Here is a 22,708-nt window from a genome sequence, read left to right on the forward strand (position 1 = left end):
TCACCCCTCAGCACGCTCACCATGGGAGACGAAGGCCCGAGCCCAACAACAGATGATGCATTTCATGGGAGAGAGAGTCCTAGGCAATAGTGACTCCTTACGGTTTGTCTACATTTCATGATACTGTGGTGCTGTCTCATTTTCAGAGGTATTTTTTTCCTGAAAAACCTACAAACCAATTTGCAAAACCGATATTGAAATAATTAGAAATACGTGCACTATTGAGAAACTGGAGTTTGCATTGACTCTGGAGTTGTGTGACAGGCGCCAGGAGGATTCTGATACCAGATAGACCACAAGGCAGAAACCTGGAGTAGCTCGGGGCTACATAGCCTTGTAACTGGGAAAAAAAGTAACAGAAACTGCTGACTTCACCTTTTGCTGTGATTATGTGGGGCAGTCAGCACCAATTTTGAAAACTGCTTGATTTTTTGCCTAAAAATAGCCTTCCGGGTCACTTTTAATCAAGTCAAAATCACCAAGTCTCTGCTTTAGTGATTCTTTTATAAACAAATTTTGATGGAGATATACCTTCAAAATCAACAGTCAAGCATTTAAATGAGCTGTCCCAGACTGATTTCTGACTCCAGCCTTGTAAATCTTCACCAAATATCACACAGCTCCACAGGCTAATCCTCTGAATAGATAGCTAATGCTGTGTAAAGCTGTGTCAGGAGGACAGCAGCACCTGTGATGCATTTCAAGGTGATGTTTATGGCACTTTGGAGAAAACGGTAACCTGCCTCAGACCCAAAGTCTGGTCTTGCAGGTTTGGAACAGGACATCTTCTGCCCTGGGAGAAGGTGGAGTCATAGGACTTAAACCTGGACAGAGGCAGGAAGAAAGCAGAAGCGTGTACTGGGCAATCTTTAAACCTTCAGAAGACTTGACTTTTCATCATTACGGGCAAAGACAGAAGGGTGTCGGGTGCTCTGTATTTGATTAATTTTCTTTTAAATCTATACATTCATTCGTAAAATGAATGAAAAAAATATTCACCTTGGGACATATGAGCATGCATATCTTGATTTCTGTCGTATAGCATACTATTTTTCTTAAACCTCCAGCCTTTCTGGTTAAGAAGCTTCAAGACTTTGTAGAGTTAATGCTGTTTTATGGACTAAATGTTCCACCAAGGATAAGAATATATGCCACAGTGGTACTCTCAACAGGATACCTCAGAAATGCCAGTCATATTACAATTTTAAGAGGTCATAGTAGGCCGTCTCTAGTATATAAGCATACTGCTCATCAAATAACTCCTATTAGCCAAATCTTAGTCTTTTCTCCTTGTTTAGGCACCATTCTCATTTAAGTCAATTGGAAGAGCAAATAAAAATTGCTTTGGGTTGTATGTTAATAAAACTTTGGAGTACAAATCGCAATCACAAAAAACCCAGCTAGTAAAAGATAGAGGAGGCGTTGCTGGCCTGCACGCTGCTGCAAAATGGGGGCTGCCTCAGCCTAGAGTGCTGGCCAGTTTGAAGTGGCTTTAAAGAGACTTCCCGTGTCAGGGGCAGACTTCCACATTTGACTATGAGCACAGACTAAGCAGAATTTAGGAGAAAAAAAAAGCATTACTAATGAATAGATGAAACCTACAGTAGGATTTACTGTAAAATAGCTTCTTCTGTGCAAGCATGTCATGGGTTTAAGTCTTTCAAGAGCTTTCTTAGGGAAGGAATCAGTGTGATGTTCAACTGTGAAGTTTTTGAAGCATACTCACCACTAAAATGAGAGTTTGTTTGTTAGTAGACCTTCCTGCCCCATCAGCCGCCGGATCTGTACAAGGGAGGTGAGTTTGTGTCGCACCTTGTTAAATAATGACATGTCAAAGCATGACAGCCAGCCTCTGTGCCACTTTGTCATCTGCAGAGTCAGACTGACTCATCCCGGCAGATATCCAGCCCATCATTGCATCCATCTCAGCCTTGGAATCTCCTAGACCTTCTGCCTTTAGCCTTGCTGCAACCCCCATGCCACAATAAAGCCATCAGTAAGTAAATAATTAAACAAATTGAGCCAGTTCTGCAAAGATGCTTAGCTATGCAGACAGTACTATACATTAATATATATTAAAGGGAAAGGATGCACCAGTTAGGATGCTAGCCTAGGATTTAGGAAACTGGGCTGGTCATATCATGCCTTATCATAAACTTCATGGGTGACATCATTCAGCAGTCATGTTCAGAGAAAAATTCACCCCATCTTAAAATAGATGAGATAATTTCCCACCAAAGTTGACTGTCTTCATGAGAAAGCTTAGAGGCTGTTTTAGCTTAAGCATCCATTTTTTATGAACTTTTAGGCTTAGTTTCTATCTTTTAAATGGCAATAAAGCACACTTCTTTCAGGTAAGCTTTGCAGATAAATACACTAGAGAGTATTCAGATGCTCACTGATTACACCACCTGGTATTCAGGTATCATGATAACTGGTGCTGTGAAAGTAGCTAAAATAAGATAGGAATAAAGGAACTGTCAAGAGCAACAGGCATAGGTCTCTTTCTTTTGAGAAAAGAACAGGTTATTAAATATGGAGAATTATGAATTATGGTTCCTTTTTTAATTCAAGCAAATCAGAGTGATGTTTATGATTCTGGAGAACTATTTTGTTTCTCACTCCCTGGTTAGTAAGAATTCAGGTTGTGAACACTGATTTCAATGTGCAAAATCCATTTATTCCATATATTTGCTCATCTGACCAGTAATCTCAACTGCCATTCAGTTCACACAGATTCCAGTTCTGTTCCTGATAGCATCCACATTTATGACCAGCTAGGCACTACGGAAGCTCTGAGAACAAGAAGAGCATTGAAACTCCCCCATACTTTCTCCAGATTTGAAAATAGATAGTTAATTTCAAAGAAATAGTCTTTGATGGAGGAATGAACCTTAATGCTGAGCACCTGTCAAGTTTCCATCTCCTTTACAGGCTGTGTAGGAATCTGAGTAAAGTGAAAAAGTGTGGAATAAAGCAGTCACATGTACATAATTCTTCTAAAAAGCCTATGGTATAAAGTCAGATCTATTGCCAATCTAGAAGACTTGTTTTCTAATCAGTAAGTTTAAGATTGGTAGTTGAATGGTAATTCTAAAACCTTTTATCCCTGCTAGGAATGGTTACATCTTACAGGTGTGTGGATTGGTTCATCTGGAAAGCCCTAAATTATAACACTTACCTGACTCATCATATTTGAAAAGTGGAAGGTGCTCACACACCTTCTTAGGCGTACAGAAAACCTACAGCACTGGTGTCACGGGGTGATGGTTTTGTAGCAATAATGTCTTTTTGTATCCTCTTTGTGCAAGCTGATGTTAAAAGGAGTTCTATGTGCTTCGTTAAAAGAAAAAGGACACCTTCAAAAGTCTGTATTTCTATAAAGTTTGGATTAAACTGGAACCGAATGTTTCATGAGCTGGAAAGAATTCTGTATATGTGTGGATGTAAAATCTCCTTTTTACTGCATTGGTCTAATGTAATGGCTTCCATTTTAGAGATTTTTTTGCACTGTTACGCTAACCAGCTGTTTCTTTTCAGGAAGAAAAGGCAGAAGAGAAGGAAAATGGCAGGACTCTACTAATAGATTGCTTTTTTGCTTTGTGTTTCCATGCAGGTCTCTTTAATAAGCCTCATAGCTAATACACTTGGATACTCCGAGATGGGTCCTATTAAATCCCTCAGGACCCTGCGAGCTTTGAGACCGTTAAGAGCATTGTCACGATTTGAAGGGATGAGGGTAAGAGTGAGTAAAGCATCGATCAAAGCTCGGCTGTGTGACATGAAGCATTTAGCAGGGCCCTGTTGCACCTCATTTTGTCTTTGTTTAGTCTGCAAAAGGAAATGAATGATAAACAACAAAATCAGAAATCCCTCCTTTGTCTTGGTTGCAATTGTGTCATTGCAGCTTTATCCTCTGGTGGATTTCACGATAAACTAATCCCGCTGCATAACTTGTCATATTGTGTTTTTAAAAACAACTTTTTGACTGAGGAAGCATCTGGCTAACAATTACCTCTCAATTATAAGGCGTATCAGGGGAATAACAGAGCCACAAGTTTGCTCCCTGCTTTTGACATGCATTAAAATGAGACTGACTGGGAAAGTTCTTAAGGACTTTTTCACTAATCATTAAAGGAAGAATTAGAAATACCAAAGATATGGAAAGCAAATGAACACATTTACTAAATATTTTCTTTGAACTTATTTCAGTTTGAATGTGTAATGGCAGGATTAACACTATAACCAGTAACTTCTGCTTGCTGCTCTGTCTTGTGTATCTATGTCTCTCCCTTCTGCATTGCTTTCCCTGCATAACTATATCCACACAACATACCTGTTTATTTGTTAAGCCTACCTACTAGGCTAATCAACCGCATTCTAGATTGGCATTTTGTTTATTTAACTCCTTGCACCATGCATGACTTGCAAACGATGACAACTGTTATCTACATGAACCAAGGTTACTGCTAATCTTGCAGATCACGTAGCAAGATAAAGCAAATCTCTGCACGGCACCTCCTCTGTAACCCATGAGCACCACTTTCATGATCTGTGGGCATAATTACATGGAAGACAACTTACATTCTGTCTAGAGAACCCAAATCTCTCTACTAGGCTAAAGAAAATGGTACAGCCTTGATACCAAGGTTTATTCAGGGTAGAGCTTTCCTGTAGACAAATTTTGGTCTTGAATCATCAGGGACTAAAATGTGTAGTTCATGCACTGAGTTCCTGATAGGTAGATGGCCTCCTTGCAATACCATTGCAGTGAGACTGATGGAGGGATAAGTGAGCCTAGAATCTGGGGAAATCTAGGCAATGTGTTGCAATAGAGCAATTTTTGAGAACTTTTTACTGCTGTAATCCTAACTTTGCATGTTCAGTGGAAGACTAGAGTTAGGGATCCATGGCTTCATCCTACAGACCTTGTGACTCTCTAGGTCACATCGTTTCTGTGAAAAAAAGTACAGTCAGATCTAGTTGCAGATCATTTTCCTACATATTGGTACTAACAGAGGAAAGGTCACTTAGCTCTATTCATCTGGGCATCCAAACCTGAATTCTTTTGTTCACCACACTCCTTTGAGCAAACACAGGCAATGTTTTATAGGTTATTCACAAAATAAAAACAGAAGCAACACTGCAAATCCTCAGCCAGTACAAAGTGATGTTGCACTACTGATGTTATTAGAGATGCTCATTCTCATGCCATCTGATGATTTCAATCCATGTCTTTATTAAGCATGTGTAAGTTGAACAAAAGTTGATTTCAAAAAGAGTTGCATTTGTTTTACTACCAGAGTGATTTGTGCACGGGCTCTCTCAAATAAATTTAAATCTGGCTTGTAAAGGCTTAGCTTCTATTGGTAGATTTGCAAGTTCAAGTGAAACTCCTTTAACACATTTTAAGCTGACGTAAGAACATTCACTTGTGCCTTTGCGTTCATTTGACTAAATGGAATTCAAATCTGAAAAACAGTGGGCAGACTAGCTCAAAGCATAGGAGAAGTGAGAAACTGAAATAGTGAAGAAATAATATGAAAAAGCTCACATCTCTGTCAAGGGGCTTTCTGAGAGCAGCAAGAGTCTCATTTGGTGGAGATCCTACATGTTGTAAACACATGTTGCTGCATCAGCCCAGCAAGTTTCATTCCTAACATGCTCATACCCCAGGTGCCTGGTACAATATCCTTTTTCCTCACTGTACCACTGCTGCAGCTGAAATATATTCAGTCTTTCTGAGCTATCAGAGGTAGTGAATTAGCTTGTAAATTATGATAAAGTGTAATTGAGAATACGTGCTATAGGCAAATCAAATCATCTTATTTTTAGTATGTCTAACCATACTTAACATGACTGGGGACAGTAAGACCTTTCATTATTAGGAGTTCATATGCTCCAGAATGCACAGGAAAATTGCCAGCACAATGATGGATAATGATAATGTCGAGATGCAAACCCTGATAATAAGAAAATAATAATAGTTTGCTCTACCATAATATCCTCTGCCTGAGGATCTCAAGGATGTCTGCATGACTAGAACAGGAGCGAGAAAGTTCTCATTTGAATAACAGTGAGAGACTTACTTTACAAATACTGTACCAAGGTTTTGGAACCAACCGGTCCTGAGGCAAAAACACAGAGCAGTACTTGGGTGGCCTGCGAGACCTGTTGCCATTAGACTTCAGGCCTTTCCCTGTCTTTAAAGGGGCTGAGACCTGTCTGAGTTTGCAGCAAGCTTGAGCACCTACCAAACCAACAGGGAAGTCTGCAAAATAAAGCAGAACTCTTCCCCTCCTGCCCCCTCTCTCCTAAAAGTTGAGCCCAAGGAGAGCAGTATCCCACCTGGCAGTTACAGCAGACCCTGGGGTTTCCAGGCACATGCCACCACTCCATGTTGCTCACCACCTTCCAGGCCATGTTACAGCACAGAGTAAATTAACTTAGGTCTGCCTGTCCCAAACCATGGGGTCTCTCATGTCTCCCCATCCTTTATCCATCGAGAAATTATTTCAGAAGTGCCACTTCCCTGCAAATTTCTTCCCAGCAACAAATGCTATTGCAGTATTTTAAAAGGACAGATTATAGACCATTTAATGTGAAGACGACATGAGGCAAAGTCATGGTGAGGCTGCTACAAGATATATTCAGTAAAGATATAGCATAATTAATGCTAGTTAGCAGGATTTCATGGGAATAGGTCCTGTAAAACTGATATGGTCCTTTGATTTGATTACAAATTATGCTGATGACGGTAACTGCGCTGATATAATATCCTTAGATTTCAGAGAGAAATCTGATACCACAGGACATTCTGATAAAAAAAAATGAGCTTTGTACCAAGCTAAGTAAACATATTCTAAATTAATTTAAAATGGATGATGGATCTCAAGAAAGTAATTGTAAACAGTGATGAAACAGTAAATTCTGTGATGAGAGTCTCAGGGCAAGTGATCCTTTGGAATAAAAGCTGTCCTTAATCTGGACTTTAACAGAATCTGGAAGAAAATATAAAATCTTTGCTGACAAGGCCAGACATAAAGTGAGCGGAGTAGTAAGTGATATTACAGATAAGGGAATTATACTGACTGATCTGGATCACAGGGAAAAACAGATCAGTTTTACAACATGCATTTTAATAAAACCAAATACATTGTACGCATAGGAAGAAAAAAAGTAGGTCACTCTAGGGGGTGTTTCTTGGAAAACAGTGGCTGAAAGGACTTAAGGATCAGCATGCCTGGTCAGCAGGACACAAGCTTGCGGGGTGATAACTTTTAGTTGAGGTGACTAGTCCAATTCCTCAGTACGCAAGGAAAGAACCAACAAGCAGGAGGAGAGATCAACGCTCCACAGAGCTTTACTGTGGGCAGTGCTGGAATCATGGGCTTCCCCATCCCTGCTGGGAATGGGATGTTAGAAGCATGAAAGGCTCTGCAAGAGTTATGAGTGTGATTCGGAATCTGAAAGAAACATGACAATTAGAAAGCAGCTTAGTTTGTTTAATCATCCAAAACAATATTTGGTAGTAAGCCATCCACAACAAGACAGAGATGATAGGAGCAAATTTCCACTAGCAGAAGGCTTTCAGATCTTCAGGGGAAAGTACCTTGAGACCAGATGACTAGTGGCTCAAGTTCAGCAAATTCAGCCTAGAAATAAGGCATCTGTTCCTGACAGTGAGGACGTTGCAAAGGACACAAGGAATAGATCACCTAATAACAAGGTGATTGTCCATCACTTGAAACCATTATACTGTGAATTGGATGTCTTTGCAAAATCTGTCCCCAAGTTTGGCTAGAAGTTATAGCCTGCCTGGAAGCACTGAGTAAAAACTGGTGACCTCTGCTTCAGTGAAATATAGACTAATGTATCATACAAGCCTTTGTTCTGGATATAAAATCTGAATCACCTTCTTCTGGGCAGATGGTCCGTGAGACCAGGAGAGCTGGGGACAAGGCACGAGCTATGGATTTGCACCACTGCAGACAGGGAGGAGATTGGCTCAGTTTCTAGGCTATCCCAAAAGAAGTTGCAGGGAAGGTGGCCTCGGCTATAAAGGCCTTATTAGAATTAAGGAGGTATCAACCTTTTATTATATATGACTATATATGTTACTGGTTCTAGATGCAGCAGAAATTCAGCCTTTTCCATGGCAAGGTTTGCAGCTAAAATTTCAACATGAATTTATGAGAGTAACTTGTCTCTGCATATTCAGGTCTTTAATCCTTACTTGTCCCACTGTAAATTAAGAGTGCTTGCATAGACCAAATGGCAGCGCACGGGTGTAAAAGCAGAAGCCACGAGAGAAGAGTGAACCCCTTGGTTAATAATTCATTTGGAGAGGTGTTACAGGATTTGTTCCAGTCTCATGTCATGTTTTGTTATCTACAAGCCGTTGAACATAATTCAGCAGAAGGAAAAAAAGCAGGATGATGCAGGAATGGCCATTGTTTGCACTGCTGAAACCTGAATGTCTGTGTCCTGTCACAGGATGGGAGGGTGGGTTCAGCAGCATACGTAACGCAACTGCAGCGGCTTTGTGCCGGCCACTTATTGAACAAAATTGAACAAAACTCTTATCCTGCATAAAAGCAAATGAAAGCTATTAAGGCAGGGGCTGAGGAAACATCCAAATGAGCCTTTGCTTTGGAAAGTATTTAGCGTTTTGGTTAACAAAGTAAATGTTATCTTAAAATGCTGAAGTTAGGAATGAAAAAAATCCACAACTGAAAAATTAAACCAGCAGAAAGGATTTTTGAAAAGTCATCAGGAATATACTTATCTAGAGGGGGGGAAAAATGGTCAAGTAGCTTTTCCTGTATGAAAATTAGCTTCATTCATAAATGCACAAAATATAAATCTGGGTTTTGAAAGATTTACATAATTTCATATTATATATTGTAGAAGAAGCTACTGCTATAAATGCATGAAAAATATTTTACGATTTTCGAGCTTTTTCTTCCTCAGTAATACAAAAATGATGATGAAACGAATGTTACATTATTGGCTTGTCAGAAAACTGGACATAAATACGAGAGAAAATAAGGGCTGACATTTTCCATAATCAGATTCACAATTGAATAAAATTTAATTTTTATGGATCAATACCACTTTGTCTCAGTTTCGGGAATGTAGATGGAGAAGAGTAAGAGCTTAACGTCTGCCTACCAGATTTTAATCTCAAAAACATGAGATAGAGAAAGGGATAAATTCATATAGTGGGTGCTTGTCTGCAGAAATGCTATCAGAGAGCTTTACATGGGCCATGCAATGCCTGAGAATGAGGAAAAATGCTGACATAGGAATTATTCCGTTCTTCCCTCCAAAAATGTCTTTAATATAGTGTTTGGCATGCATAAGATCTTCGTAAGATTTGTTTAAAACAACAAATAATGTACATGTTGCCTGGTTGATGTATTGACATCACACTGCGTATAACCATGTTCAAAACTGAGAGAAGCAGAGGACTTGTCATTTATTCCTTTTGCACAGCTTCAGAATTGTACCCTTTGCCAATGCTGTCCTGTCTAGACCTTAAAAGCTCCTTTCTCATTTCATTTTTATGTATGATTTTACATACAGGTTTGTACAGACAGTACATCCCTGCCTGGGATGGTGTGTTGGAACTTAATGGCATTTCATGGGAAAAAATAATATTTTTTTTTTTGTTAAATTAGAATAGAACTTGGTTTCGTGTGGCATCTCTCAATCATTTATTACTTAAATGAGCAAAACTTTCCACTGCTAGAGATCACATTCCAAGGGCTATGGAGCCCTGAGTTCAGTGAAAGATTTCAGAAATCTTTTGTGGTCTATTTTGAGATACTTTGACAAGCTCCAGTAACTTCCAATTAATTGCATGATTATTTGAGAATCTTGAGAAAGATTCTGCCTGGAAAACCATTCTCCCATGCATGGAATGCCAGTAGATCAGATCCTCAGCTGCAAAAAGAAAAAAGCTTATCTTACGTATGAAGCCTTAAACAGTGATCTGGCTCCTTAGGTAATGCTAGGAGTTATTCACCTGACACCTCGTGAGGGTTCAACCTAGTTAACTGTGGGTGCACGACAGCTTGTCAGAGAAGCACCTTTGCAAATGCTGTCAATAATTGTTTCTTCTCTCCCGTTTCACCAAAGGTGGTGGTCAATGCCCTCGTGGGAGCCATCCCTTCCATCATGAATGTCCTGCTCGTCTGCCTCATCTTCTGGCTCATCTTCAGCATTATGGGAGTGAATCTGTTTGCTGGAAAGTTTGGGAAGTGCATTAATAAGACAGAAGGAGATATGCCTTTAGACTCAAAAATTATTAACAACATGAGTGATTGCATACTCTATAATGTGTCCGGCACATTTTATTGGACAAAAGTTAAAGTTAACTTTGATAACGTTGGTGCTGGGTACCTGGCTCTGCTACAAGTGGTAAGTATGAAATCAGAAACATTCCTTATTAGATAGATATCTGGCAGTTTTAACTCCTAATGGGAAAATACTGCTTACACCCATTTAATTCATCACCTTATAGGACCAAGTTAACCTCTACACTTTTCTGGGTTTTTCAGCCTTACCCACCAGGGGGTATGCTTTTCATGAAGTGCAGATGATTCGTATTTGGCTTATTAATCTGTCCAAGAAATATTTATGGCAGGTTCTTGGTTTTATTTTGAATTTATGGTGCATCACTAATATGATAGGAGGTGATTGAACTACCGAGGTGACAAAAAACATTTTGCAGATGTAATCCAGAGCAAAATTCAGATCCTGAAACAACAACTTACGTTGTTATGTTGTCCAGGAAGGACTGTTCATGCAGATGGAGTGTTCCTGAACTGGCTAAGCCTTCATTTTTCTCTTACTGAAAAAATGAAGTTACAGTGCCTACAGTACCTACATTTGAAATTATTGGCTTTTAGGCATAAATAATACATATATTAATACATAATACATAATAAAGCACCCTGCAAAGTACTCTCTATAAGAATTCATAGCTAAGAATTCATAGCCAGTTTCTCCTGGTAAACTAGCTTTTCGAGTGCCACATAATTCAGTTTAAAAACAATTTAGAAAGTTAATCTCCCTCGGTGCTAACTTAAGGTTGTGGATCTGTTCCAAAAATATATATACATATTTGTGCATAGCTCTCTGGTGTATGCACAGTGTGTGCATCCAGCAGTCTAGCAATCAATATGTATTTCTTTCTTATTTATTTCAGGAGACAGTCAAACAAGAATTAGTTAAGTGAGATACAGAATTTCAAAACTGACCTGGAAAATGAAGAAGCTTAACTTCTTATTTCCTATCATACAATAAATAACTTTTAGGTTATGGCCTTATTTGTACTGTAAGCATAATCCACTTGAAAAAAAAACACGAAACACAGTGGTGATCAGATTGCTATATCTCACCTCCATACAGTCTGGTCTTTCTGGAAAAGAAAAGCAAGCACATTAGAGAAGAGTCTGTTGAAGTTCAAAGATAATCGCAATATTTGATCTATAAAGGCAGAATTAAGCCACTTTTATGGCTTTTTTCAGCAGCAAATGTAAAACATGCACAAACGGATTGAATACACTGCGATTTACTGTATTGTAAGGCAGCACAGCCAACAGACAGACACAGGAGGCTCTGTCCTCCTTTCCAGATTTGGACACTCTGCTGCTGAGTGACTTTAGCCAAATTGCTTCTTGTTCCCGTTCCATGGGGACCTCATGTAAAACAGTGATAATGATACCTAATTCCTGTTGTTCTTACTCTGCTTTGAAACCTAGTTGTGGCAGGGATAGGATAAGCGCCTGCAATGTTTGTTGTATTGTATTTTACATAGAGATTGAAAGAAATCCCTTACTGTGTGCATGGACAGGGATATTATTTTCTTGGAGGATCTGTGATAGCATTCATCCCTTCTAGGAGAAAAATTTGCACACTGCCTGCTTGATTCGGTTAAGACACACAGGCATGTACTGCCCTTTGTAATGCTGTAGGGTACCATCCTTGGCCCTCACTTACTCTTCCAAGAGGTCATGGGCCTTCCCCTGGTCCTCGATCATATCTGCCAAACTTACTGCTTCCCATGATGCACGCTTGCATTTTGGTATATGGTGTTTTTTTCTTTATCACAGAACAGAGGGCATGAAATAGCTTTCCTGTCTTGTAAAAGTGCTCATCCTTGTATATTCTGCTCTTAGTAGACAACACTTGAGTTTGAAATCTTTCGACCGCTGTCCATCAAGTCTTTGCATTCATACCTTCTAGAAAGCAGAGGGATTAGAATGGGTAGAAACATGTCTCGTTCTTTCTATGTCCTAAAGCTGCACTGAGAGCAAGCGCTTTTATCTTTTGCATGTAATTATGATATTCAGTTCACCCATGCAGAGTAGATTAATTCACTTTGAACGGTTTTAATTAGATTTTCCATTCGGTAGAGTGCTTTCTTTGTCTTTTACTTAAACATCCAATATAGCTGAGCAAAAATTTCCAGGTTTAGAATACTACGCCTCATTTGAAGCTTCTTATCTCCTCAGTGACTTCATAACAGATGAGTTTGTTTGGTGAGAAAAAACATCAGAAGATATACCTAACAATCTTTTTTTAAAGAACTCAGAAATCAAGGAGACTTGTTCAGACTTTCTCTCCTGGTCAAGCTGATGAGACCTCTGAGTTGGGTGAATGTGATCAACCCAGACCTGAGCTGTCTTCTACCAGATGTACACTGAAATTCCAGCTCCTGAATTCCTCTGCAGTTTCCATTTCTAAGATCTCTTCACAATATAAAGAGGACAGGCCTAAGTTTATGGTTCCTGCTAAGAAAAAGAGTAATTTTTCTTTCATCTTTCCTTTTTTAAGACCCAAGCTTCATCTCCCTGAAAATCTGCAATCTTCTGGTAAACTGACGTTGCCTAAGGTGTATCCTGAAGCAGTCTTTACTGCTGTTGTGCAGTACTGATTCCTGGGATGTAAAAAACAACTAGTTTAGGAACAGCCAAAACATAACCATAGTAAGGTGGATCTCAGAGCATTCGTGGAGGGACTACGTGGTATAGCTACTTTCCAGCTGCAAATGGATTTGATGACCCTGTAGGTTTCTTTTGAACCTATAATCCTGTAACAGGAAGCAGATTTTCCAGTTGCAGAAGTACAAAACAAGCACCATAAATGTAGACTCTATGCAGGCGGGACAAACTGATTATGGCAGTAAATGAAGAAGTCTAAAAACCCTGGTCAGCTTTTATGACAGGTGCTGGACCCTTCCTCCAACAGCCAGGACAAGAGAAGGAGCCAGATGCCATTTTAGGACTACTTTTAACTGTCATTCCACACCAGGAGCACTTATATCTGCTGCTAATGATAGGCTTAGGCAAGAAAATGTTAAGATGACACCCACAGAAAAGGGACCCAAACATCTGGTTCTCTTTTGCTGGACTCCAGTTGAGGAGTGTTGATTACAGGGACTCCTTGTCAGGTACAGCTGCATGCAGTGTCACATTTCATGAGTAAAGTACTGTAGGAGTTGCAGAGGATCAGCTATCCTAAGGGAACATATTGATGCATCTTTGTGCATGGTGAGACGATGTGTAGTGATGATGAGATAAGCATTTTGGTTACAACTCTTACTAATCCAAAATATGAGTTTTTAAGTGGGACTTGTATTTTGGTTGTTGACATTTTCAGCTGCAGCAGCACGCTCTTTAAAGAACTCCAAAATTATCTTTAGATGCCTAAGGGCATCTGAAAATGCGTAAAATAAATCTGTCTACCTAATGTTCTGTCTTCACTTCTATATGTAGCTGCAGGATCCTTGAAAGAAACAAGATGTTGTTACTACAGCGACTGCAAGACTCACCACTATCCAGAGACAAACTTTCTGATAGCTTAGCTGAGAACTGCATAAAAATTTTCCCAGATAGCTTTTAGTCTTTTCCTACATAATCTGGGATCCATCATGTTGTTCCGAAGATGCCTTGACTTATGCTAGTCTGACGTTGTGAGTGTGAGAAAACATTCATGTCAAGCGGTCATTCGAGCTACAAGCTTCTACAGTTCACAAAGGGGCTGGAGGCTGGACTAGATGATCTCCAGAGGTCCCTTCCAACCTTACTGATTCTATGATACTAAAATAGGAGATAGGCTCTGCTCACTCTACAACCTAGAGAAATGCCTCATTCACAGGGAGAAAAAGATCTGTATTATCATGACTTTTTAATTTCCAAGAAGGATGACTCATTCTTCTGGGGGTATAATCTCTTAACACCCTAATCTATCGGGAGTAATTATTAGGACACCTAGGGCCTCAGTAATGCTATCTTTAGATTCTCAGAATTGCTTCGCAGATCTCAGCACCTATGTTTCATAAATCTGTATTTCAGCTGACCAAAGAAATATCTAAAATTTCTGGTAGGAATTTTCCATTTCCATTACAGAATCCTTCCCTTCATGTTATCATCACCCCTAAATATTTTTGCAGTATATCTTGAAATTTCAGCAGTTGACTGAAAAGGAAAACAAGTGGTGTCTTACCCTACATCTGATTTGCTTGAAAAAGTTTTTTTATAAACTGGAACAGACTAACATCTAAATGTCACACTCCTTGTCGTTCTGGGACTCTAGATAAGGAATGGGAAGGTAATGGGAGCACTCCCAGCCTAGTACAACAGCCGGGAGCTACACAGTTAAATTAGCCCCTCCAGCCAGATTCAAAGTAAGTCATGACTGAGCTCATAAATCAGCTACAAAATGGTCATGAGACAGTGGCATGTGTCTAAAGTTACTGAGTTACATGAGCTCTTGCACTTTTGTAAACTGCACGATAGATTTTACTTCCAGTGAGGATACTAAAAATTTACTAAAAAATCAGTTTTCTTATGAAAAAAAAAAATGTATTGTTATACCAGGGTAGATTTCTCCATAGTGTCCAAAACTCACTAGCTCAACAGTAGAATCACACCACAAGTGCTGTTTCCACCTCAGCTCTCAAGGACAGCAGAGACGGTGCCCTCCTGCCGCGTCCTGCGCAGCACAGCATCAGCGCTGGTGTCTGGGTGCTTTGGTGAGTCCGGCGCTCAGTAGCGCCTTCCACAGCAGCTCAGCATGACACAAAACGAACACAAAATGAGCACTCCATATGAAACCACTGTTAAGATGGAAGAGCAAAAAGTTCACCAGAGAACTAGCAGATAACGGAGTTAGCATAGCCGTCCTAAACACGGGTAGTTTGGCTGTATTGCTGACACCCCTGCTCCATTTTGCGGGAGCTTTTGCAAAAAATAGCAACGCTTAAAGAAGCATTTTGGAAGTGCGAAACTACCGTTCCCATGTTCCAAAGCAGCCGTTTTTACTGCAGCGTTGTCGTCCTTTTCTAGAAAAGCATTCCGCTAGGCAGTTTTAAATCCTTGTTTTATTTTAAGGCACCATTTGGTTGTACAATAAAAGGCTTGAGGGCAGCTAGTCCCATCCCACCTATCCTCCTGCTCACTAATTTACTGCATCGCAGCTCCAACCAACAGTCAAACAACAAAGTGTAATCCTATCCCAAGATGAGTTTATCAGTAGATAATCTCATCACATGACAGTTTCGGTAGAAAATGGGGTTTCTCTGGATAGCTTCCAGGCAGGATAGTATCACACACACTCCCATGAAGATTTTGTCACTTCCTTATCCAGAGTGTAAGTGGTTACTAATTCCAGATAAATAATTTCTTTACCCAGTGTTATATTTCTTTCATTCTCTGTATCTTTTACTCCCTGCAGATGAAATGTCTAGGGAAGCTTTCCAGAAGCCTAGTGGATTTTTAGTTCTCTTACTTCTGGACAACTGGGGAAAACAGATAATCAGTGTTCTTCATTCTCTTAATATGCATTTTCATCAGATCATTTCATCATCTGTTAGCACTATAAATCACTATGGCTTGCAGGAGACTCTCTCGCTTCCATGGTACACATCAAGGGATAAAATACCTACTCAGGAGAAAAGATTTCTTCCCAAGTAGGAGAAAAGTACAAGTTAAGATCATCTTATTTTGTGCCATGGGCAAAACGATTTTTTTTGTTTATTTGTTTCATCTAGTCCAGCCTTCCTAAACAGCACCTTGGGCTGTAAACTGCAAACAGCTGTGGCAACATTAGACAATCCTTCATACTATGGGAAAGAGAGCAACAAAAAGTGAACTGGTAGCACTGCCGAGGGGAATCAGTGTGACAGGTTTAAATGATTATTTGTTTCAGTAAGAGTGCCGATCATATCACTTTTTAAGTGTTTTCTTATACTCTGTATTGTGACATAGATTTTCCAAAAGGTTCTGATTTTCAAGGCTTAATCTCTCTTACCCAGTAGATGAAAATGAATACAACCTTTCAAACACTATTTTATATATGCTTTCATGAAAAATAAATGTGATTGACTTCTTCCACAACATTTTCCTTTGGCTCAGCAGCATTCGAAAGAGAGCAGAATGGCAGCACTACCTCCAAGACTTAATTTAGTAATAGGGAGCGTATAACAGAACATTTCTAAAACCACTGGATGTACCCAGCTAAACACAAATGCCCGGATTTCTCCTGGGAACCAATGGCCCACTTCCAATTAGCATTATCCGAGATTTTGCGCCTAGATGCCCGGTGAAAACTCAACCTAAGTGTCAGTAGGATTTTTAAAAATGCTGGGTGTGGGTCTTTCGTGCATGCGAGTGTAAATCAGGTTAAATCAATTAATGTAAAAATGCTTGATTATCTGCTCACACCAGTATTAAAACTGATGTAAATCAAAATCGGTCAAAAGCCAAAAGAGAAATAGAGTATTATAAAGGTAATATGACTTAGACCAGAGCCGGAACTACTGCTGTGTATATTTGGTATCAGACTACATCTAATGATAGGCATATATTGAAAGAAAAGAGTAATGTCCTTGCCACAGAGTGGTAAAAGTTACTTCTGTATGTGTCTCCTAGGAACTCACTATCCTTTTTCATTGCAGCTTCCGATAAGATAGTGACTTCTAAGGAATCATTTGTTTAAATACTTTTCTCTCTTTTTTTTCCGTAATTATATACCCTGATTTAAAAAAAAATAATAATCTGAAAAGGAAATCAGATTGACTCCCCCGGTTTCAATACCATCTCGATTTACTCAGTTGTTAAAAGAGGGCAGAATCTGAGCTTCAGTGAGATCCTGCAACTCCGTCGTTGCTCATCGGTTGGGATGATTGAGAGAATTCAGGAGAAAACTATTCCAATATGTTTTTAAATGTCCACATGAATGCAAATCCATAGATATAGATTACTTAAAAGGAAAAGCAAGTAATTCATTAACAGTGAAGCACATACTGAACATCATATTAAAAAAAGAAGATATAATCATTTTAAGATATGCTTATTTAATATGTTTAATTATGTGTTTTGGTGTTTTTTTCAGGCAACTTTTAAAGGTTGGATGGAAATTATGTATGCAGCAGTGGATTCGCGAGAGGTAGGTCACTACAGTGAAATGACTTCTTTCCTTTTCAGTTGACTTTTGCAGCATTCACAATGTTTAACAACAGAAAAAATACAAATGTATGTTGCCTGTTACTCTGCTTGTGATAATTGCGGACCTTCATTTATGGCAATTGGTCTGAGATATTAAAACAAATGTGGCCCTCATTCTCTACCACTGATTTAATCTACCTTCCTTGAAGATGCACTGAGGTGAGCATGCAGGATTTTGTCCTACAAAATGCCCAGCACAGAGAGGCACCTCCAGCATGCGAATGAGTCTACTGAAGATCTAAATTGTCCCCTGTTCCATTCTCCCCATTGACTATCATATTTTCCATGTGTCTGATAACTGAAACCTCTTTAAAATACTTGATTTAAATTACATTCCCTTGAAACTCACATCCTGAGACACCCAATGCTTTCACCTCCAGCCAAGTCCCACTCTGCAACCAGTTGCTCTGCTTAGAGGGAATGGAGGAGGTCTTGGTAGATAGGGCTTGGGGAGAGGCTGGTGTTTAACTTTTAGCCCTGGCTTGAGATGAGCTGGAGCTCTGGGCACTAAGGACTGCCATAGGTTTGTGGCTGATTCCTATCAAGACCCTATTCAGCTTGCAGCTTTCTTAAAAAAGAAAGCCTTTTCCACTGCTATACCATGTGTGTTTGTTTTTTTATCTCCAAAACTATGTGGGATGTTGTCTCCTTCTCCTCTTTTAATAATATTAAAGGATCAAGATTACGCCCAGTGTTAATTTTCAGAGTAGTTATTGGGTTTGAATGGGAATTTAACAGACCACATGACAGTGAGTCAGGCTCTAAATGGGAGAGTAAGAGGAGGAAAAACCTCGTGTAACAGCCTATGATGCTGATTTATTCTTGTACTACATGCATGTGTGCACATCCTCCCTGCTGCTGAATGAAACCCAGATTATACATGTGAAAATACGGCGTTTAGGGAGATGAGAGCTTCTGGTCTAGGCACCTTTGTTGAATATCAAGAGCTGGTGGGGCAAATCCGAGCGTTGCTGCCAAATATGGTACCTATGATCTGAAGCTATCAGACCACATTGTTTGGTCCTTCAGCAAGATCTCTGGTGGATTTGGTGTTGGTTCAAGGGTATTATCTAGCACAAGTTTTCAATGATATTGGGACTACTACAACACAAAATGGTAAAAAATTCACACGTTGTAATTCCAGCTCTTGCACTCCAAAATGAAGTGAGTGCCCACAAAGGCAGAAGATGCGGGTCTGGAAAGCCAGAGCTTGCTTTAGTGTCATTGGGCTTTTTCAAAACTCCATGATTTGTTCATTTCTCGACTCTGAGCTAGATAAACCGTTAAAAAACTCAGAGCTCTAGACACAAACCTGACATTGGCAAAATTCACTAGAGCTCTTGGTTCACTAGATTATTTCTAAATTGAAAGAGTTCTTTGTGATACGGATATTATGATCAAAATGATTTGCACGCTTGGTCTCCATTAAGAAAGTGGCATTTACCATAATACAGCCACCAGAGAGTTCATTTCTACTCTTCACAGAAGAAAGTCTGTACTTTCAAATACAGTGACTTTCAACACAGTGTTTCTCAGTAGCATTTAATTATATAGCAATTATACTTTTGTTATCGGAAGTATTATTAGTTCACATAAGATTAAGGATAGTCAGAAGACTGATTCTTTTCCCCTTCTGGGTTCAAGCTAAGTACATTTTACTGGATTAGTTCTGAAGTCACACTTTTTGAAGTAGTGTGATCGCTGTGACTACTAGTCTTATGAAATATAGCTGCAATGATCATGATATTTCATATACAAATAGTAAACTTCAAACAGATATGGACGTCTTTCTGTTAACTGCATTAATATTTCAATATGTGTGGAGATGGTGCCGTTTTCATGTTTTTCCTTTTACCTTTGCAGTGTGAGGAGCAGCCTGAATGGGAGTGTAATTTATACATGTACCTGTATTTTGTGATTTTCATCATCTTTGGGTCTTTCTTCACACTGAATCTCTTCATAGGTGTCATTATTGACAATTTTAACCAACAAAAGAAAAAGATAAGTACTGCATATGCTACACATTACCTTGTGATTACTGCAGAAAGCAATGCAAGGGATAGATTTATACGCAGCGGCTTTGCCACGTTAGCCACGGAAACCATCCTGCATGACTTTAACAAAAGCACAGTTGTAGCAGCCCCTAATCTCCTTGCAGGATGAATGTCCTGAAAATACTAGCTGGGAGATTATACTCCCAGGAGAAAACAGAGCAAAGCAGCCCTAGGCAGACAGGATCACTGGCAGCAACTCTGCTGCAGAGATACAGGCCGTCCTGATGTCCCCGATGTATAAATGACACTGTCCTTCAGAGCAGCGCAACCTGTTCTCCTCGACACATCACATCCTTCCCCCTGTGTGCATCCAGGGCTCAGAGAAGGAGCAGTCTGACCTGAGAACTGTGTTCCTCACTGTTTCAAGGCTCTAAACAAAGGAGTGAGGTTCTCATATTTTCCCTCTCACCGTAGACCTAATCTCAAGTGTAGACAGTATTTGACACTGCCTCTCACTCCTCCTTGATTGCGTATGTCTCCTGCCCTTCGCCTTCATGTGATAAGCAACTTCCAGCATGGCACCTTCTCAGGCCCTTGTTCAACATTTTGAGCAAAGCTAAATGACAAAGGGAAAAAGAAAGTAGAAGAGGGTTCAGCTCTAGATCTAGAATGCAAGACGTTTTTCATCAAAAGTAACAGTTCTGTTCTCATTCTATACTTAGGTGGACAAGACATTTTTATGACAGAAGAACAGAAAAAGTATTATAATGCAATGAAAAAACTGGGATCTAAGAAACCTCAAAAACCAATCCCAAGGCCGCTGGTAAGAATTGTGTAACTCAACTGAACTATGCATGATAAGTGAATATTTAATAAAATAAACAAAATTCAACTTCCAGATGTGGAAGGGAAAACCAAGAATATAGGAAAAACATTTTATGTGCTTTGATTTGGACAATGTTTTCAGGTCCAGTGACCTGTATGGTACAGAATTCCCACTCTTCTGCAATATTGACTAGAAGTCCAGTTTACACATGCAGTCATGCAGTGGACACATGTCTGTGTTGAATGAGTTTGTGGCCTCAGTACAAGGTCTTTTCCAGTAGTTTCAAGAGCATTAGAAGTAAATAGTTTTGAAAACTCCATCATCCAACCATCCATTATCATGTATATGAAGTTCTAATCAGAAAGAGTATATTGCCTATTTTCTATACTTCCTGATCAATGAGGAATGATGCCATCATTTTGATGTGGTTCATATTTCCTAACCAATAGTTCTCTCTTTTTCTCCAGAACAAATACCAAGGTTTTATTTTTGATGTCGTCTCAAAACAAGCCTTTGATGTCTCCATCATGATTCTCATCTGCCTTAACATGGTTACCATGATGGTGGAAACAGATGACCAAAGTCAAGAAAAAGTGAACATCCTCCACAAAATAAACATGCTTTTTGTTGCCATCTTCACTGGAGAGTGTATCATTAAAATGCTTGCTTTGCGACACTACTACTTCACCAACGGCTGGAACATATTTGACTTTGTTGTTGTGATTCTCTCTATTGTAGGTAGGTGAATTTGAATGCGGTGCATTTCCACCAGAACTCAAAGGATAAAAAGGCCAACATAAATGTAATCAGACAGAGTTAAAGGCTCTGTGCAATAAAACACACTTTCTATTTAGGACTGGATCATAAGGATTTTTTTTTAATATTGAATGATACAGTATAACACTGCCTAACAATAATGCGTGTGGTCAAGGAAATGATGAGATGTAATAGACAGCCAAATCTGTTTAGAGACAAAACTCTTAGAGCAGTGATGAAAAGAACAGGCATCATCCTATCATGACATAGTATTGATTTCAATATACATTTAAAGGCTCATGGAAGTATCATAAAACGTGGTCCAGAACTGGTATCATGCAGATAAACCCTGTTGTGCATTACTGCATAAAAGAGGGAGGAATAAAGCCACATTAAAATGGCACATATAGTTGCTATAATTTTATTTTTTACTTTAACATACAACAGTGAGAAATAGCCCTTTGGGTAGGTGCAGCCCTGTTGTTGCTGGAGACCCAAATCTTCACCTTTCCAGGGAACAAAATGGATAGATATGGTTATGTTTTCTGTACTGTTAAATACTGCCTTCTGCTGTCCTGTAGCCCCAGCCAGCGAGCGTAACTTAGGTGCTACATAAATGCAGATGAGATATGAAGCTCAAACCCCTGCCAAAAGGGTTTGCTGTTGAGGATGGAAATAAAGTAGCAACTGGAAGATGGGATGGAAAAGCTGATGCAGTGAGCCCAAGGAACTCTAAAATTCCATTCTTTCAAAAAATTTTCCACTTTGAAGATGGGAATGAGTGAATGAAAATGAGCCATGTTAGGAAAATAAAGCCATCTCTTCACTGAACGATCCTCCTGTTGATCTAAACTCGCTCCCGCAGACCTGGGAGCCTGCAAGCTTCTGGTGTAGGAGCCCCAGACCGTGCTTTGAGGGCTCCTGAATCAGCCTAGTCCACATGTTTTCAGAGATTTAGGTCAGCTGGGGAACATAGCTGCAATGCAGCTTTCTTCAGAGACTGGATGCTCTGGGTATAGCTATACCAGTCAGGCCTGTGGACTCATGAGCTGGGCATGACTCAACAGGCCAGGAACTGCTGCCACTTGACAATCCAGACAAATCTGCCCTGTTTCTGCAGTAGGAGAAGTTAACTACAGGGGTGCAGTATAAACTTTGCAATTAGCTACCTCCTAGCTTCTCAGGAAATATAGAAAAATTAACAAGAAAATAAATACGAGGCAGATCTCCAGTAGAAACCTGCTGGGTTTTGGTGATGGCTCATAAAAACAGGTGCCAACTCACTAGCATTTTCAGGCAAAATTGTTGTCAAATGAGAAAAATTCTTACCAGCCCCACTCAAGATAAATGGCTCAGTGATCAAAAGCTGCAGATATTCATGCCGTCTTGGCTGACCCTTGTTGCCAGTTTACGGTAGACAGGATTTTCCTTAATAAAACTGCCACTGGCATTGACACAACTATTTATAGTCTTATAAAGTTTGCATAGATTAAATGGGAATGAAAAGTCTAATACAAAGCCTTTATCCTGAGTATTTCACTGTGAGATCTTTTCACTGGTTTTGTCCACGATCCTGACTGAATGTTTTAAAATGAAGTCTGTGTTTTTTCCCC

The 22,708-nt window shown here is 39.5% G+C and overlaps 1 protein-coding gene across 4 annotated transcripts in view; it reads left to right on the top strand.

Annotated features, from left to right (window-relative positions):
• The window catches only part of LOC134136755 (sodium channel protein type 5 subunit alpha-like), a 213,825-nt gene that overhangs the window by 186,267 nt on the left and 4,850 nt on the right, over positions 1–22,708 (top strand). For all 4 annotated transcript variants that reach the window (XM_062568777.1, XM_062568778.1, XM_062568779.1 and 1 more), the window contains 6 exons: positions 3,617–3,739; positions 10,144–10,425; positions 17,407–17,460; positions 19,383–19,524; positions 20,236–20,336; positions 20,807–21,077. In XM_062568777.1, the coding sequence (XP_062424761.1) occupies positions 3,617–3,739; positions 10,144–10,425; positions 17,407–17,460; positions 19,383–19,524; positions 20,236–20,336; positions 20,807–21,077 (973 nt within the window). The remainder of the gene's footprint in view (positions 1–3,616; positions 3,740–10,143; positions 10,426–17,406; positions 17,461–19,382; positions 19,525–20,235; positions 20,337–20,806; positions 21,078–22,708) is intronic.

The sequence above is a fragment of the Rhea pennata genome, chromosome 2, assembly GCF_028389875.1.
Source record: "Rhea pennata isolate bPtePen1 chromosome 2, bPtePen1.pri, whole genome shotgun sequence".
Taxonomy (NCBI): domain Eukaryota; kingdom Metazoa; phylum Chordata; class Aves; order Rheiformes; family Rheidae; genus Rhea; species Rhea pennata.